Source organism: Netta rufina (genome assembly GCF_964035555.1).
Source record: "Netta rufina genome assembly, chromosome: 13".
In the NCBI taxonomy this organism is placed as follows: domain Eukaryota; kingdom Metazoa; phylum Chordata; class Aves; order Anseriformes; family Anatidae; genus Netta; species Netta rufina.
In genome coordinates, this window is record NC_140136.1 from 5,175,828 (window position 1) to 5,194,571 (window position 18,744).

At 38.2% G+C, this 18,744-nt stretch overlaps 1 protein-coding gene across 4 annotated transcripts; it reads left to right on the plus strand.

The window, feature by feature from the left end:
• Nucleotides 1-161: 161 nt before the first annotated feature.
• Nucleotides 162-13,509, plus strand: CMC2 (C-X9-C motif containing 2). 4 transcript variants are annotated; one of them, XM_084294555.1, is made up of 7 exons: nt 219-243; nt 1,621-1,674; nt 3,365-3,437; nt 4,530-4,673; nt 6,660-6,779; nt 10,543-10,614; nt 12,118-13,509. In XM_084294555.1, the coding sequence occupies exons 5-7, from the start codon at nt 6,699-6,701 to the stop codon at nt 12,190-12,192; spliced, it is 228 nt and encodes a 75-aa protein (XP_084150681.1). In that variant the 5' UTR covers nt 219-243; nt 1,621-1,674; nt 3,365-3,437; nt 4,530-4,673; nt 6,660-6,698; the 3' UTR covers nt 12,193-13,509. The 4 variants fall into 4 exon arrangements, with proteins under 4 accessions (XP_084150679.1, XP_084150680.1, XP_084150682.1 ...); XM_084294553.1 differs by lacking the exon at nt 1,621-1,674 and having other exon boundaries at nt 162-243; nt 4,578-4,673; XM_084294554.1 differs by lacking the exon at nt 1,621-1,674 and having other exon boundaries at nt 200-243.
• Nucleotides 13,510-18,744: the final 5,235 nt, after the last annotated feature.

Sequence of the window (18,744 nt, forward strand, 5' to 3'; positions counted from 1 at the left end):
GCCGCCCGCCTCAGCAGCAGCAGCGGCGGCAGCAGCGCGCCCGCCTCGCGCCCCGCCAACCGCCGCCCGCCTTTCGAAGCGCCCAATCAGACGCCGCGCCGTGCTCGGGCGGGCCAATGGCAGCGAGCCCCGCTCCGCGCGCGGCCCCTTCCCGCCGGGCGCGCTGAGGCGGCTTCCGGCCGGGACTGAGGCGGGGGCGGCGCCGTAGGGCGGTGCTGCGGGGGCTCGGCCTTGGGGAGCGGAGTAAGTGCGGGGTGGCCCCGAGGGGACAGGCTGCGAGGGGAGGCTCCTCTATAGGGAGAGAGGGGCTATAAAGGGAGGGCTTGAGGGGAGCCGTCTTTGTGCAGCCTGGCCTGAGGAGCCGTGTTCTTATCCTGGCCTGTGCTGGGGCTGCCCTCTGGGTGCCCCTGCTCGCCTCACGCCTTCAGTCCCGGCTCGAGGAGGGCTCCCCGCAGCCCCCTTGTTCTGTCAGGGAGCAGGGGACTGCCCGTTACAGCTCCCCGAGCTCTTCCTCCCGTGTCCCCTCAGGGCTTTAAAGACTATTGGAAGTGCTGAGAGCTGGGGGCAGAGAGCAGTGTGTGGTGTGGCCTCCTCTGTGTAAGTTCTGATAATTGGGGGCAGCAGCGCCCATCTCCTTCCAGCGGAGGTGTAACGCTGGCAGCCTCCTGCCAAGTGCTGTGCAGCTTCCTTGAGCAGCTCCTGGTGCTCGAGGGGTGAGGCGTTGTGCTCTGATGGGAGCGTGGTCCTCTGTGTCTGTTTCTCTCAAAAGCAGGAAAATCCGTGTACAGTAGACAAGGAAATTCTCCTAGTTATTAAATTCTGGTCTTCTTACCTGTTTAATCAAGAAATGAAATAGCAATGAAGTGAAGCATGGCCTGGTGGATGCAACTGAAGCACAAGAGCAGCTTGCACAAACCAGGAATTTGTCTACAGCACCTCATCTTTGGCATGCTTTAACTTTATACTCACTGTGTCTTGTCATTCTTGACTGAATAGTCTTATTTTCCATTTTCCTTGTGTGATCTAATATAATAGGTCTGTTAATTGCACAATCGTGCAATCTAGTTTACCTAAATGCCTGAAAACTATGGATGAATGCGCCTCTTCCAAGAAAATGTGCATTTGCATGGTTGGAGCTGTAGTACTAAGATAGTGCTGCCATTAGTCTGCCAAGGAACATGATCTGTAACTATCCACTTGGTCGCTTTTTTCTAAGGATGCTTGGATTGGATAGGGAGAACATGGGGTTTATGAATACAGGACAGCCAAGCTGATCGCAATCAGTAGCTTTTGAGTATCTAAGAGTAAAATGTGATCCGTCATAGTAGGAAGGCAGCAGGAGTAGAAGGAGATTACATCAATAATATCTTGTGATGTATTGTACAGTGTAACTTACTGCAAATTGTAATAAAAATATACCATTAGTTGTCCCTTTACACTGATGCTTGTTGTATGAATATGTCCTTAAGTAATCAATAAGAGGAGAAAATGCCTGATTGTGCTTTAGTTGGTCTATTATTTTAGTCAGAAATGAAACTGTGGAAATTACTTAATATTCAAATTAGCGTTCAGCTTGCTTCATTCATTAGGACTAATGCCTTCTTTACTTGCTTTGTTAAGTGTGAAATTGGCTACCATCTCACTTTAACGGGTATTTACTGCTGAGAGTAACAGGTGAGCAGTCATTCTAATGGGAAGGATGTTGAACTGTGGGCAGACAGCAGTCATGAAAAAATTAAAATGAATTTGAATCTTATTTGCCGGGCTATTTTCTTATTCTTTAGGCTCAGAGAAAGTAAATAGAATCTATAAAGAAAATTTTAAAGTGGCATCATTCCCCCACACTGCTTCTTGTGTTTCCTTGCTGCTTACAAGTTTTCAAAAACACATATCTAAATTATTAATCCCCTTCCATTCTAATATGTGATATTGGAAAACGAAGACTGAAGTTTAAGAGATTGTGACTACTTTTTAATAAGATTCAGCCAAATGTTATTTATTAAAGTGAAGGTGTTTATTCACCATTTAATTTGTTGGAAGAGTGGGCAAGCTAAGGGTCATTCTCAGCGTGCTTAATGGCAATGGAAGAACAGCAGCATAGAATGACACCAGAATATCCTGATCTGGAAGATGTTAACCCTGTTAATGAAAGCTGAAAACAGGGTCCTTAGTTCAGTTTCCCAGGCTTTTGAACTCCTGTTAATCAATTGTAATTTCTCTCTTCATTGAATTTTTAGAGTACTCTGAGCTATCATCAGAAACATTCATAAGTTAATGTCAAAGACTGATAATACTAGGAATGCAGAAATTGTGATCAAATGATTTGGCTAGTATCTTCAGGTAACCTAGGCTGGCTAGGTCTGCAGCTGAATCCTTTTTTATGCTGAAACTTCACATAAGCTTACAGAAAAATGGCAATGATTTTAGTAAACAAACAGCTGATGAGTGTAAGTATTTTTGTCCAAAGTCAAACTGGACGATACTGTGTAACTGAGAACTTCAGACCAAAATGTGTGGCCTTACTCAACTTGTACAGTGAAATAAAGTGCAAAATGAATGTTACCCATGGGATACAGTGGTTTTCTAGGGGTTTGTAGGTCTGCCTGCCTTTCCCTCCTCTGTTAGCATATTCTTGGTTGCACTGCTGCCCTGTGGGTGTTATTTGAGTGTGTGCAGCAAATGTAAGCGTTTTGTGGTGCTGTAGAAAGCTCAGTGCTTCGGGATAAGGATCTTAGTGAATAACAATGAGGATGCAGTTAGCTGCAATTTTTCATCTTCAGTGTTGACAAACAAGGATTTGTGTTTTACTCTAAATAGTCTTTTTTTTTTTCTGATCACTATGTGAATTCCTTCTTCTTTTTTTCTTTACTATTGTCTTTGGAAACTTGGAAAAAGTAAATAAATGACTTACATGTGCAACTTTTTAAATGGAAAAAATTGCAAAATTTGGTTTAAAAAATAGCCTTTTAACACATTCTAATAAAATATGGAAAAAAATCTGAGAAAAACATTTACCTAAATTGAAACTTCAATAGATTTCTCCCAAACATGGAAATATTAAGCATTAAGCTAATCAGTGAGCCTAAAAAGGCAACCTCATCTACTTTCCTTTCTGCTTTGGGGTAGAAGAACCTGATTGGTTCTTCTTTTATAGGAGATTCTGGAAAAAGGAGAAAGGAGCTATATTCTTTTTTTTTACCTGGATTCCTGACATGCTGGTCTTACGCTTCATTTGGGGAAGAAGAGGGAATGTACAAAGCCCCTTCCTTCTCCCCAGGTCTAGATATTTCCCATAAGGAGATCAGGAGGAGAAGCTTGCGACTGGAAAGCAACAAGCACTTCATCCTCGATCTTGTCTTAACAGGCGTGTGAGTGAAGTGCATGCAGTGTTCTTGGCCTCTTCTGGGACAGCCTTTTGGTTCCTGACTACTGGCTAGGTATCTGTAATTCTATAATACTTGCATATTCCTTCTATGCATTAAAAATAAATATTTGTTGTATTGAACAAGTGTGTAGATAGGTTTTAAGATTAGGGATGAGTGTCAATTCTCAATTTATATGTTGGTTCCTGTTAGGAAGTCTTTAGCAATTTGATATACATAGTGCTCAAGATGGCTTATGTGTGGATTATCTTCCAGGTATTATTTTTCTAAGAAAAAAATGTCATCGCTGGAAATTAAGTATCGGTGTCAGAGATGTTAAGGCTTTTGATTCTTTAAAAATCTGTTTTATATTGGAAACCATAAAGCTAGAACATCCTTTATTTTCCTGACTTTAAGATGAACTGCACTTTTAATTCTTTTTTTTTTTTTCCCTTAAGGATAGTGTAGATTTAGAAACTGGTTAAGGAAGTTGACAAAAACAATTGTCTTTATCCATGTCTTCCACCTTCAGAAGCTAATAGTTTATAGGAATTTTCAGTTAGTTCTTAGTTCTTTATGGCACTTGAACCAAATCATTTAGCTAAACTTACACTGTAATTTTTAACAAGGAAGGACAAACTGCAGAATTCAGAATCTCGTATAAAACACATTGAAGGGCAGAATACTTTCTCACGATATGATGAAGTATGTCTATGTGTTTGTGTAGAAAGTCATCTAAATACTTCTCTCCAAATATTTGCTTCAGATATTAATGTTTGCTTAGCATTCTACAGTCCATTTTCTTCTTAATATAATTGCTGTATTTTCCTAATATTTTTCCTCTACTTTACTGCTAATATTTCTTCTACAGCAATTTCATGTTTATGCTGACATTCTTTATCCAGCATTTCGGTTAATAGTTTCCTCAGAGTGGTTTATATGGCTTTTTCCCAATCTTTCTGCTTATTTTTTTTTTTAGTACTTTTTCATGCTTAGTGTCCTTATGAGCTATCAATTATATAAAATTCTGTCCATGTGGACTTAAATTTTAGTAAGATGGCAACTTGCTGCCTTCAGCATTATTAAAAAGCAGCTAAAGAAACCAGCAGCTCATACTCTCTTTTATCATACGTATTTTTGTTACCCTTGAAACTCTTTCTCTTTTAGTCATTCCCCTCTGGCAAAAATATTTTAGCCTTATGTGATCATTTGTAGATCTCTGGCTCACCTGACACTCCTGAACATAAATATAATATTTAGCTCTGATAACGCTGTTCAGTCGTGAACTTCAAAAGTACTTGAAGGCTCCAGGTAAGCCTTGCATGACCTCTGTAAGATGTCTTGTTATTTTAATCTCTTGTAGCCTACATGAACTGCATGCTATATCTGGTAACAACTAGAAATATTTTAATATTTGAATATTATATGAAAATTAATGTAAGGAGCACTGACCTATGTGTGAACTGGTGTGGCTTCTTGGTCTTGTGACCTGCAAGAGGTGCCATTGGGGATTCCTTTGAGTCAGGTGTCATTAGAAGGCTTTTAATTGATGAAATACAATTGTGATAATTGTTACCTCTTTGTGCCATTGATAGCTTTTCTGAGAAAACTGTGCACATGGCAGTGATTGCCAATGTTAGTTTCGAAAGAATGATTCTTTCCTTGAAATACTCCCTTTGACTTTCTGGCACGCGGTGATGTGCACGCTGCCTGTTTCTCCAGAGTGTTACCATTGCTTTCTTCTGAGACAGCCAGCTCAGCTGACAGTTTCGGGAAGAGCGATCAGAGGCTGAATGATGAAGAGGTTTAATAATCAACCGGGTTCCCGTGTGCTAAAGTAATGTGCAGACATCGAGCAGGTCACCCTCTCAAGGGAATGCTAACTTTGGTGCTCTCAAAAATTCTACTGATAAATTTAAAACATATTGACTTTGTGGTGTGCAATCAAAAGCTGGTAGCAATAACACAGCAGGGTTCTTAATCACTTTGCTGTTACAGTCATGCGCTTGCTGTCATATTTCTAAAGGCTCATTTGTTAATTTATTGAATCGAATGCTTAAGCAACTCGCGTGGTTTCCAGCTTCTGTGCTAGGAGTGTGTGTAGTGTAATGTTAGACTTCCTGATAGCATGGGGGAGAGTCTTGAAATAAATGACTGGAAGTCTCTGCGACATGATGCCGAATGTATTCTCGTTGGTCTCCAGAGCCTTGTAAACTTGTTTGGATTTTAAAAATTTTGTTTGCTTGTGGGAATATAATTCTTGTTAAGCAGAACACATGATGGGAAATACTGGGTAAATTAGTGTGGATATATTTGGCTTGAGGAGCTATTACTTGAGTATTCTAGGAATAGAAGAGTAGCTCATAGCTGCCAGCACTGCAGCTGAACATTGAAAGTTTGCAGTTGTAAAATCTGACCTTTGACTACTCATGTTTAGATTGTTTAGCTGGAATGTTAAGATGGTGACAACAGCTTTAGTACAAGGTGTAGTGGTATTTGCCTGATGCTTGCAGCTAGTAAGCTGCTCTCTTTGGGAGGAGGGAGGATAACAAAAAAATACTAAATAAACAAGCCACAAGAGATCTATTTAACTCAGGGGCAGTATGGTTAATATAAGGAGAATTTTGTGAAGATGTCTACTTGTCCTAGTACAACTGGACATTTTTACTTCCCTCCCTGGTACAGTGATCTTCTGAAACAAAGTTGTCATTATTTTAACCGTTGTTATATCACATTATCGTCCCTTGCAACAAAAGATCTTGAAAATTACTTCTGGGAATATATATATTTTTAAACGGAATATATATAATTTTAAAGTAATATTTAAAAAAATAATGCATCTCAAATTGGCTCCTGCCTCACAGAGCCCTTCAGAAGAGGGCCTGGGGGTCCTGGCTGACACGAAGTTAAACATGATTTAGCAGTGCACCCTTGCGGCAATAAAAGCTAACAGCATATTGGGCTGCATTATTATGTGTACCTAGCAGATCAAGGGTAGTTACTGTTTCCTTCTTCTTGGCGTTCTTGAGGCCACATCTGAAATACTGCGTTCACCTCTTTTGATCACAAAGAATATAAACTCTCAGTTAAACTTTAATGTTTGGGCTCTGCAGATAAACAAAAGGCGTGTGCTGGTTTTACTTGCCTTACCTGTATAATATGAACTTTGTATGTTAAGCATCATTTTTTATTTTTTTGTATAATATGTGATAATTTTTTAAGTGGTCAACTTGAACTCTTATTTATACTTTTTTATACTTTTAATGTATATATTTTAATATTGTTTAATCTTCTCAGATTCTTGGCCTTGAACTACTAACATCATTGCTACCTAAGATGCATCCAGACCTGTCTCCTCATCTGCACACTGAAGAATGTAACCTAGTTATCAGTCTGCTCAAGAAATGTCACAAGGAGGTAAGGAGTTCTGAGCAGAGAAAAGAGTGGGTGGGATGGGAAACGAGCGTCAGATAAATTAGTGTCATATGATCATAGAGAGAAAAAACCTCCTTTAGGCAGATCAGCCAGGAAACGTAACTAGTATACTTTCACTGAAGAGGTATCTGACAACTGTGTGTAAAACTTTGGTTGTGATGTCCTAAGGAAATAAAAGAAATCTTTAAATTTTCTGTGCTAGTGCTTGACAACTGTGGACCTATCTAAAAAATTTAAATTTCTGTGCCTTTTAGTACTCTGTGCATGCGTGTTTCTCTCTCAAAATAGGCAACTTCAAATGCTGTCTTTTTGTATGCTTGCAGCATTTCTGTATTCCAGCTGTCCGCAGGCCAGATGTGTTAGTCTATTTATAAGCAGATGTGTCGACGGGGATCAGGGCATGCAGCATGCCTTACGTTCAATGCTTGGAAAGCTAAATGTGAATGGGTACTTCCCTTCTTAGTGGGCACCTACTAGGATGTAAAATACCAAGTTGTCTTGAGGCAACTGCAGCTTCGTCACTGGTTCAAGATGGAAACCTCCTCTCTCTCATTTAGCAGCCATTTAAAAAATTTGATCAGTAGTAAACTTCAGATGTAGAAGTCGGCCCCGGCAATGAAAGCTATCTGCAGCATTGTTGCATTATTATTTATAATACCCAGTTCTCTGAGTTACTATAAATAGATGTTCTGTGCAGATATATTTATGTATTCGTACATGAAAAGTTAGTCTAATTTTAGTTTCCATGTGTACAAAAGTATATTTAAATGTTGGATACGAAGACAATGTACAATGGCTTATGAGGTCACATGCAGTCTACAGTATTTTCACCTCCATGTTCAGATACGTTTATGATTTTTTGATAATGTGGTTAACTGTTTTGATCAAAATTCTAAATTTATCTTTCCCAAAGTCATTACAGAAAGAAAAACAAGGCTGACAGTACATGAAATATGAGTGAAAAAGTTTGGGTGAAAGAGGGATAACATTTTTGAAGATCTGATTTTAAAGTAGCTAAAATAATGTAGAAAAAACTGTAGTAGTACCTGATTCTTTTTTTTTTTTTTTTTTAATGATTTCTACATGAAGACAGTACAGAGAACAGACTTCTAATTGCAAAATTCAGTTTTAGTGAATATACTGTACTGGGTTTGTTCAGCAATTTTATTTTGCTGATTTTTTTGTTACTGCAATATTTTGAGGTGTAAGCAACCTTGAATCTGTTAATGACATCTCATACATGACATTTCTTACACAATTGTCTTTCTGTTCCTATGCTCTGTGTAGATATTTTAAACCTAAGATAGAGTTCTTGGGTAGAACATCTCCAGACTTTAAAGTCAAAAGGTGTATTAAGTGTAAGGTTTGTTTTTCTTGAGTTCTATAGTTTGTCTTCCTAAAATGTTGTTTTAGGCAGCTTGAGAGATTGTAGCGACTTTATTAATCTTTTCTTAGTTGATTTTTTTTTTTAAAGCAACATGAATGTTGTACAGGTGCTTAGTAGCTAGAATTAAGCTAGAAGACTCTTTGTACATTAACTATTATGGTATCAAAAGGATTGCCAATTTGAACGACTGCCACCCTCAGTTAAGAGGACAATAAAACTGATAGGCAATATATAATTAAAATGTCTTGAATTTTCATAATTGTGAAAACACAGCCAATCAGGAAAGAAACTACACTCAGATTTGTCCTGCTTTTTGGTACGTACATAGCTGGGCTTCCTATACATTGACCTGAATCTACAAATAATCATTTACTATTTGAAAGTAATGGCTGACTTTTTTTTTAAAAAATGAGTGTTAATATACATGTATTTTAAATAATGTAGCTTATTAGACTACCTTGGGTTTAATAGAGAGCTGGAACTGAAAGTTGTACTTCAATTCAATGGCAGCAAGTGATTCAAAGGATTCTGTGGCCAATTTGTCTTAGCAAGGTATTAAGAACAGCAATAATACAGTCAGGCACACGATTATATTCTCTTGTTTTGGTTTGAAGCTCATCTTTTTACATGAAGAGGAATTGCTTTTGTCAGTCTTGTTCTTGCCTATGAGAACATACTTGTGCTAGGGCTCTCAAAACAGAGAGTGAAGATGGCTTCTTTCACATCCATTTAAAAGGAAGCAATAAGTTTTTGTTTTAAATTGAAAGGAAATGTACTGAAATAGTGTTTTGAAATTGAAGTCACTGAAATCTGAAGAGTCTGTGATCTTAATTATAGTTATCAGTGACTACCTGCTGTTTTGTCAAAATGCTGAAATGGCCTTCGGCATTCATTATATATGAAGATCCTTCATATATAATTTAAATTAATGTTCCTGAGGGGTGAAAAGCCTTATCTGGAATTGTATGTACTGTATTTGCATTTTCACAAAAGTCAGTTTGATTTATTTTATTCCTAATCTAGGACCTCCCCATTATATCAAGTCTTAGATCTAGTGGGAAGAGGTTAATGGCATTCCTATTCGATGTCATTATTTTGATTATTTTTTTAACAACTCTGCTCTTATGCCAAATGTGTGCCTTAAAAAGACTTATTTTTATAGATGGCAGCTGAAAGAAATGCATATTGTCTTGCACTCATATCGCTGTAATGGGAGTAATAACTATTTTGGAAAAACAATTTCCCCCCCTCATAATCTGAGCCAAAATGAGTTGACAGTTTAGGAGTCTGCCTAAATAAATGTAGATTCCACTCGGTGTGTGTACTAGTAAGACTGGAGTTGAAATGTGGAGTGCTCACCTTGAAATTAGGCATACTGGTGTGAGAATAGAATAAAATATTAAATCTGCATTGGATAAAATATAAATGTTTTAAAAGCAAGATCAGCTTGAAGTAAAGTGACCATTTATCACATGCAACTGCTTCGGTGTCATCTGATGCCCTTTATAAAGCAGAGAGGTATAAACAAGCTAATTATAGCACTGCCATAGTTAAGTGTCTGTCATAAACTTTATTAACCCACTCCTAAATTCAGTCATGTTCTATTGGCTGACATCTATCTTTGCCCACTATTTGAACTCTTAATAGTGTTCGGCGTGTTTCTATAAATCCATCTAACCTCTCATCAGCTGCAGAAATGTGCATCAGTTTCCCTAATGAAAACTAGGTAACGCTTAAGTATGCTCAAGGCCTATAGTTGAGCTGTGTCATAAAGATGATAAATGCATCCTTTTCAACTTTGATATTTGGGGAAACATTAACCATCCTGTTTTTATACTACTTTTAATGTTTCAGTCACTTAAGTTTAGTGGCTGCATCTTTTGGACCCACAACACATTCTTCACATAGTAGGGATAATGAAGCACCGAGTTCTTTGCCTCTGATGCCTGGAGATCTTCCTACGTCTTTCTAAATCACAAATGAGTTCAGAACACAAAGTTTCTGTATGTTAATGAAGCCAGTGCTAATTGTAAGACTGATTCCTAGATCAATAAAATGTATGCTCTACATTTAGACTTAATGGCTCCAGCATAGGTATCACATTTCAGTCTGATAACACAACATGGTGAGTACCTTAAACTTTCAGCAAGATAGGGATGCTTCAAATGATGTTTAGAACTAACAAACATCTAGCTACTCAGTAAAAAAAAAATTACAGAGCATCATTTTTCAGGAAAAGAGAGGTGGAAAAGACAGCCAGGATATGTTGCAAAACCCAAGTGACTTTTAAGAAGTTTAGAGCTTCAGAGGAAGAAACCTTTGAATTGTATTTTTTTTTTCTTCTCCCTAAATTATTAGCACAACATTTTGAAATTTTTTGGCCATTGCAATGATATTGACCGTGAGATGCGGAAGTGCCTAAAGAAAGAGGTAAGAAATAAACAAGTTAATAAAAGCTAAATATTTAATACAAGAAAATTAAAAGTCCATTCAATAGAAATTGTGTTTTACTAAGTAGTACAGAGCAATAAAGAAGCCTTAATATGTAAGCACATTCTGGAGTGAGCTCTTGAAACCTCAATTATACTTTGACCTGACAAATTTACCTTAAAAAAAAAAAATATTGCATGAACAAGCCCCAAAATGGTTTTAAGATCCATGCGAGTTAGGAGATGCAGCTCTGTCTTTGCTTGCTACTTTTAGCAAGATTAGACACTGGAAGTAACAATTGGGATCACAGAGGATGCTGTTAGAGTCAGTATTTTCCTGTGAAGATATAAATATATGTGCTGATGAGTTTTCCTTACATGTTTTACTATTTCAGTGTTTTTCTTGTCAGATTAAAAATCTTGAAATAATTGCAGAGTACAGTTCAGAATGATTGCTTCTTGCACAAAACTTTGTGCAATAATCACTTCTTGTATTTTGTGAAACTGGGTGGAAGTCTCAGATACATCATTAACACGTAGTGCAGCTTGGGTGGGTCTCAGATGCATCATTACATGTTGTGCAGTTTGAGTGGGTATCTGGCTTTAACAAATGGCATGGACTATTTTTGGAGATCCAAAAATAACCAAATACACAATTTTAACCAAGCAAATACTGCAGATAGAAACTGACACTTCAGAGGTTCCTTCTAGCCAGAACAGCTTGGGCCCCTCTCTTACTGCTCCCCCCTCAATTGGTCTGTGGGAATTAATTTCATCCATACTTGTGCCAAATACCATTTTTTTACCATGTAAAAACTGTAGCATGGATTTGAAAAACACAGTTTCTTTCCTTGTGACCTTATGTTTTTTTATTCCATTGAAGCCATTATATTAAAAAGCCTTCTTGAAGGCTATGTTTGTCTGCCTTCTTAAAATATACATTAGTATGGTATTATTATAAAGAACCTGAAAGGTTGTTCACAAGCATAGAATAGCTACAAATGAAATTTCTGAAGATCCATTGTTCTCATTCCATTTAAAAAAAAAGTTAGTGGAAAAAATAGACTAAAAAAAATAGTCTGACAACAAATTCATTTTTCAGAAGGCAGACACTTGCATTAGTGCATATCTTTTAAAAGCAAAAGCCTGACCAGTGCTTTAGAATAGCACCAATGCAACTTTTTTCCTAGTTCATATGGGAAGTGTAGCAGTCATACTTAAGATGGGTATGTAATTAACTTCCTCCATAAGATTAACTGAGTCTTCTTTATTAGAACGTTCTAATACTATTTAGCTTAATAAACTTTAACTTAGAAATAAGTTTTTTAATCAAATGTTAATTTCAAAGTAAAAATAAACTAATATATAGATACTAATATGAACTGCATTTCTAATATATCAAAGATACTGTTTCTGTTCATGAGTAATAAGTCTACACTTTTAAATTTGACTTATCTGTTTAACGATAATAGCTGATCTATTATTTACCTTATCTTTCTTCCAGTATGAAGCAAACAGGGTCAAGAACCAGGAGACGCGACGGAGAATAATTAATGCTCATAAAAACTCTGAGAAGTGAGCTGCACTGTAGCTGGACAGCTGCATCTTGACAGTGACACTCGCATGAAAGCTGACAGAATATCTTTCAGATCACCACTGTTCAATTCAACCTATTGTTTGTGACATGATGGAAAAATAAATGTACTTAAAACGTACTTATTCCTACGAAGTCAAACTGAATGTGGAAAAAAGTGAAAATAATAAATGATCACCCATAGCTTAATTTTTGACCTCGAAAAGAAATATTTTGTGGCAATTCTTTGTTCTGGTGTAATTTTGTTGCAGCTGTTAAGTAATGATGAGTCAGTGTGTAGAGTATTATGCATTCAGAGCTGCTGTATTCCCAGCCTCGTGTTGAGTTGCGTTTATTCTTTCATGTTTAGGAGTTTCTTTCATTTTTTTTCCTACAAAACACTGAATGACTTTTCATTCACTCTTTGGGATGTTGTGATAACACTGCTTAAATGAATTATTACAAATAAATTTTAAAGGGACATGGCTTGAAATTGGGAGTGGCCTATCAAACAATAATTGGAGTTCTGGTGTTTTTATTGGAACCCAAATCATGAAGTGACCACCTTCTGTTGAGAACATTAAAAAGTGTTTAGAAACTCAGAACGAACATTTTTCAAAGGTTTACAGAGCCTTGCCTTGATTTTATGCTGAGTGTAATCAGTGTATGCTGAGTAATTTTGAAGAGGAACGCTGCCAAAAATACAAGCTATGTTGTTCTTCCACATATGCTGGTACTAAAGGGGAAGTCAAGTTCTATGCAGTGTGCTCTAGGTGATCCTGCTTGGCAGGAGGGTTGGGCTAGATGATCTTCAGAGGTCCCTTCCAACCTCAGCCATTGCAGTCATAGAGCTGCTTTTCTGGGTGTCTCATTTATTTTAAATGACACTTCTTTCACCTAGCAAAAAAAAAAAAAAAAAGGCTTGTAAAAAAAAAAAAAAATTAGTTTTATTGAGCTAAATATAAGTGTCTTGAACCCTTTTGAAGAAAGAGTGCCTGTTCTCCAATGAATTCTACAGTTTGTTATAAGAACTGTTGTTGATACACAAAGTTATTCGTGCATCTATTTTTTTTTTTTGGGGGGGGGAACAAAGCTATATTTTGTGTTCTACTTTGAAAGATTTATTAGAAGAATTTTACTTATTTTTCAGTACCTGGATGGATCTGGTTAAATTGGTAAAAACTTGACCACAAATGTATCTTTGTAGAATGTGAGTGAGAATTCCAAGTAAAACAGAAACAACTATTGCTGTGTGTTTTGGTGTGCTCTCTGTTAGAACGAGTACATGTGCATTATGTGAATTAAACACTTGAGTGGTTGGAAGTGATGTAGTCTTTTTGTTGGTGTTCTAAGATTGCTCTTGAAGACTTCATGGTGAAGCTCCCAAACTGGGAACGCTGAATCTTTTGATCCTTCTTCCATTTGTGATGACAAAAATCTGCTTCAGGCAAATTCTTAAATTGGATTTGGTGTTGCCTGTAATTTATAAATAAATAGGGAATTGTCCTAAAGATTAGGTTGAGAAGCTGGTATCTAAGTGCAAAAGCACTGAAGCTTTCTTTTTACATCAGCTTCTGTGAGTCCAAATCTTTCACTAAATAGCAATAAAATAATGTAAACCGCATAATGTAGCTCATTAGTCACAATCATATTGCCAAAGATCAGGCTGCTTAACAAATGGACGCCCAGGTTTCTTGCACAATTTATATCGATGCTTTAAACTACACTTAAAAATAAATGTATTTTACAGATAAGCTTTGTCTAATGAAAGTATGATCACATTCATCTTTCTGGTTTTCTTTGCTAATTCTGTGTGAATAGTGTGATTTGGGACCACCCCACACTCCTGTGGTTTTCCGCCTTTTTTTGAGGGGGGTTATATTGCAAAGTTGAATATGAGGCTGAGAAGTACTAGTGTAGTAATAGTTACAGTTTATCTGCTGGAGAAGGAGAGTAAGGGTGAAATGGTAAATGTGGTTGTTTTTGTTTGCTTCCTGAAGTGAACTGAGTAGTGATTAGGGGACATGTCAGGTGAAATAAACCTTATTTGTAAGGACTTTGAAGCCAACTTGTGATGTCTGTTGTGCCATAGAGATGTTTTCTCCCCGTTGTTCTTCCTGAAAGAGTAACTTTTAAGAGAGAAGAAAAGAAATTTGATGGAGCTTTCTGTTGCGTCGTGTGAGAAGCTCTTTGGCACTTCACGTAGGAAAATGGAGAAGGGGGAAATAAAAGCAGAAAAGGCAAACAGCAGCTATGATACGGACCTGGCCAGAGCAGGGAGGTTTTCAGATCCAAGAGCCAGCACAAGTCTGCAGAATTCAAGGATGGGAGGAGTACAGAGCAAGACAGTGATGGCACTACCCAGTAAAATCCTTTCAGCTCTACCAGAGACACCTGGTAACTGTGCTACCAGCGGTGAAAATCTGCTGCTCTATTTCTCACCTTTGTTTCCAACTACTCCAGAAAAGAAGTTAGTGTGAAGCCGTAAAAGAAGACACTAGCAGCAGAGTGGTAAAGATGTTTTTAGAGTATGCTATTGCACTGGTGTGTCAATTCCTCAAACTGGGTGGACTTTGTCTTGCTGGGAAATCAAATGCTGGCATCTTTTCTTTCAGCAGAAGGAAAGTGTGCTCACCAGCACCAGCACAATGTATGTGCAGCAGGGCTGGTTCCTGCTCTGGTGTTAAACTGCCTGCAAAGAGCACTGTACTGGCGATCATTTCTACTGGGAATAGTTTAAAACATTAGTTGTCTGTCAGGGGAAATTAAAGAGAGTTATATTTCAGTGAGTGCTCAGCGGCCAGCTTGCTGTAAATGAACTTAGGACACGATCTGCAGCGACTGCCCTTGTGCAGCACAACTTGTTTTGCCCCACAAACAATGCTGGAGCATAAGTAGCACCTATTGCATGTGTGTTCCTGAGCTCCATGCTGATACGGAGCTAAGAATTTGGTACACCACTGTTTATCCAATTTAGCCTTGATCTGTGCTTTCCTGTAGCTAATTCAGTAATTAAGTTGGTAAGCTGTAATATTGGCTTTCATGTAGGTGATTATTTATACTGTTTTAAACCTCATCCCATGTATGACCTCCGTCCTTTTTGCCTAGTTTTTTGGACTTCTAGATTTTTAAATTGAAGGGCCAAAATGTGCCGTACCTGCATGGTTCTTGTATAAAGGACAAGATATTCAAATATCCTGTATATACAACAGGATTTGAACCTGGTTTTACTGTTAAGCTGCAGCATTATGTGCACGTTAATATATTATGAATATGGTGTTTGTCTTTTCCTTGTTTCACTCTGGTTGGCAACACCCTCAGGTAATTATGGCAGAGCCACTTGTTGCAGATAAAGGCTATCTGAAGTTTATAGATGTTGCATGAAAACCTAGACTGAGTTGAGCTGACCATTTTTACAGTTTGGGTGAGGACTGTAGTCCTGCCAGTGTTCCAGCCCTTGTCGTTTTCCCAACTGATCCACTGGCTAGTCAAGCAGTTAGGGTAATTGCTCACAAACAGTGATAAGTTGATAGTGAATTTTATAGCTATGCATAACTTCCTGAAAATGAGGGTGTACTCAAAATCCTGTAGGAAATGTAGTCTTGATACTCACTGCGCAGGAATGATTAGTATGAGTAACTATAAAACTGAAGTATGCAGCTGAAAAGTTAGAATTATGTATATTCTGAATCATTGTAATGAGTATTTTTAATGTTATTTATACACTTTGCTAAAGCTTTACCCATGAATGGTGACTTAAACAGTCAGGGGTTTCCTAGTGCTGGCAACGCCCATGTTTTAAAAGGTTGTGTGACATCTAATGTAAAATTTGTTTGATATAAATGAAAACACGGTATGATACCTAAAATGATGTAAACAACGTGAAAAGTATTTCAGAATCTGACAATTTAATTGAAAATTAATTATTAATACTTATGCTTAAGCAAAGGGATTCTCTACTTGGACAAAGCAATGGATTTTAGAAGTGTAGATTTACACATTCAATGTTAGTAACTTTCACTGGAGTGAAATATCATGGCAAATCTTAATTGTCCCATGACAACTTCTGCTTATTTTATAGAAACTTGCACTTGTAATTCACTGATGTGAATTCTACTTTGCCTGATACAAGTAGGAGGAAACATCTTTGCTGGAGGTGTTTGTGTCACTCAGGATAAACAAGCATTTGGTCTAACGGCGCTCCATGGTAGCCATGCTTGCTAAGCAGCACAGCTTGCTTGTGGAAATTAAGGTCTACTAAGAAAAACTTTTAAGTGATTACTACAATCACAGTATCTTTAGCCTAAAAATGGTTCTTGGGAACTCTCATGCTTTATTCCTTTGGTCTATTGGTGACATTTCAGAGCCTGGGAGTTTCAATATGGATCTGTCATGTGAACCAACGGGACCTTTTTGTGTCTGTGTGTTGTTGGTTTTTTTTTTTTTTTCCCCTTTTTTTTCAAACAAAAGCATGCAGGAGGATCTTTTGGGGGATTCATTACCTGTAAAAGATCTCACCAATGGATTTACAAAACTTATCCCCAGAGCAGCACTCAGCCATCTAGAATCTGATGATTTGTTTTGGCTTGGGCAAAAGTGTCAAATCTTAAAGAATAGAGATGTGACTAAGTTATATTGCTGTTAGAGGAACATGGATAAGCCACCCAGTCCTCCACATTGAGGTTTGCCCACCATGGGGTCACCCAAGTTCTCAGAGTACTTTTTTTTTTTTTTTTTAATTATGTTTCTCCCAGAACATCACTGTTGAAATAAGCAGCCTTGGTTGGTCTTTGTTGTTTTCAGTGTTGCACAGGGCCCTGGCACAGCCCTGAGAACCACACCAGCCATGTAAATAATCCTCACTGGTTGGTTTGGTAGCTTTAGAAGACTACACCTTGTCCCCTCCCAACCCTCAGATTTGTAGTTAGAGCTATAACAGGTATTTTGGAAAGAGCACCGAGGTGCCTGGTGCAGGTGCTCCTCTTTTCCAAAATTCCGCCCGGTATTTGAAGTGGCTGACACGCCCAGCTCCGAAAGCAGCCAGAAGCGTAAGGTCGTTCTCAAAGACAGCTGGCAGTGCTGCCGTTTATTTTATTCGTGATTCATTTTGGGTAGCATCATGGCCTAGCTGTTAGTTTGTCACTCGCTTTGTGTACTGTAGTACTACAGTGTTTTATCGAATAGCACCGAAGACTTTAAGTGTGATTCATGAAGTAATCCAGCAGAGCTGTCTGTGTGAAGATTCTACCTTTTAATTCTCTTATTTTTCTGCAGCTTTCACAGCTAAATATCTGTGTAGGCTATTCTGCTGTATTTTGGTTTGCTTCATATTCTCACGTTGCTAGTAATGAACATTTACAGTACTTCAGGTGTACGTGGGGTTAGGCAGCTGTGGTTCCAAGCAGCCCATGTAATCAGCCAATGTTAAATGCGTGCTCCTGAATAGTTGTCTTTGGGATGCTGACGGTCCCAATTTAATTTAAACTTCACCCCATTAGTGCTTCCAAAACACCTCAGAGTGAAACAAATCAAAAATCAAATACCCAAATTAGTAATTCCAAATGGAATAACAGATTTTTTGTAATTGGTCCAAAGTGTCTTCATTTAGGGGAGTATACAGGTGTGTGGGATGCAACAGCAAACGGTCCTGAACCTGGCTGCTGTTCGCTATCACACAGCTAGCAGGAAGCACCCTTGGAGGATGGATTTTCAGATCCAAGACATTTTCATGGTAAGAGGGTTCTCATATTTTAACTTTGCTGTAACTGTGATGCTGCTGTGTTGCTGTGGGTTCTGTTTTGCAGGATGGCCAACAACAGAAAGAAACCTCCAACTCTCCTCTGGAGCTTCTTGGTATTCCAAATGGAAACTCTTAAATCATCTCCCAGCTCCACCAAGAGCAAAGCATTCAAGTGGAAACACTTACATGGCCAGTACTCACTGGAGGTGTTCTAATGCTGCGTCTGCTTTTGGGGTCTTACCACATGTTAAAAGATACTGCATAGAGGAGTTGTGCATTGCACGTTGTACTGGGAAACAGGAGAGTCCATACCTGCAAGTGATGTGAGAATTTGCGCTAAGAAGAGTAGCAGACGGGGAGCCTCGGCTATGAAAATATCTCAGTTGCAGTGGGTTGAGTATCTGGGGTAGAACTTGGGGAGGATCTTTATTTTACTTTTATTTATGGCTTGGTGGGGCTGGCATTGTTTGTGGCTGTAGATCAACAGGGGGCAGTTTTAGCATATTGTTGTGCTTTTCAGCTGAAGTTTCCTTAAGCCCTAACACCAAAAATGGTGCTTAGTGATGTAAGTCGTGCCTGGCAAGTGTAGGTCATATAAACCTTGGTCCCTGCTGTGTCCTTTCCTTGGTTGTTGTGTTGCCGTCTGTTTGTAGCCAAGAGGGTTCCAGAGACTACACAGCAATTCTGGTTTTATGTGAGTTATTAGGAAGGGAGAAGAGGAAGAATTAAAGGCAGCAGTGTAGGTTTATTGAAATTAGTAGCAGTGGTCCAAAGCTACATTTGAAGTTGGGTTGTGTGTGTAAGCATATTTATGGCTA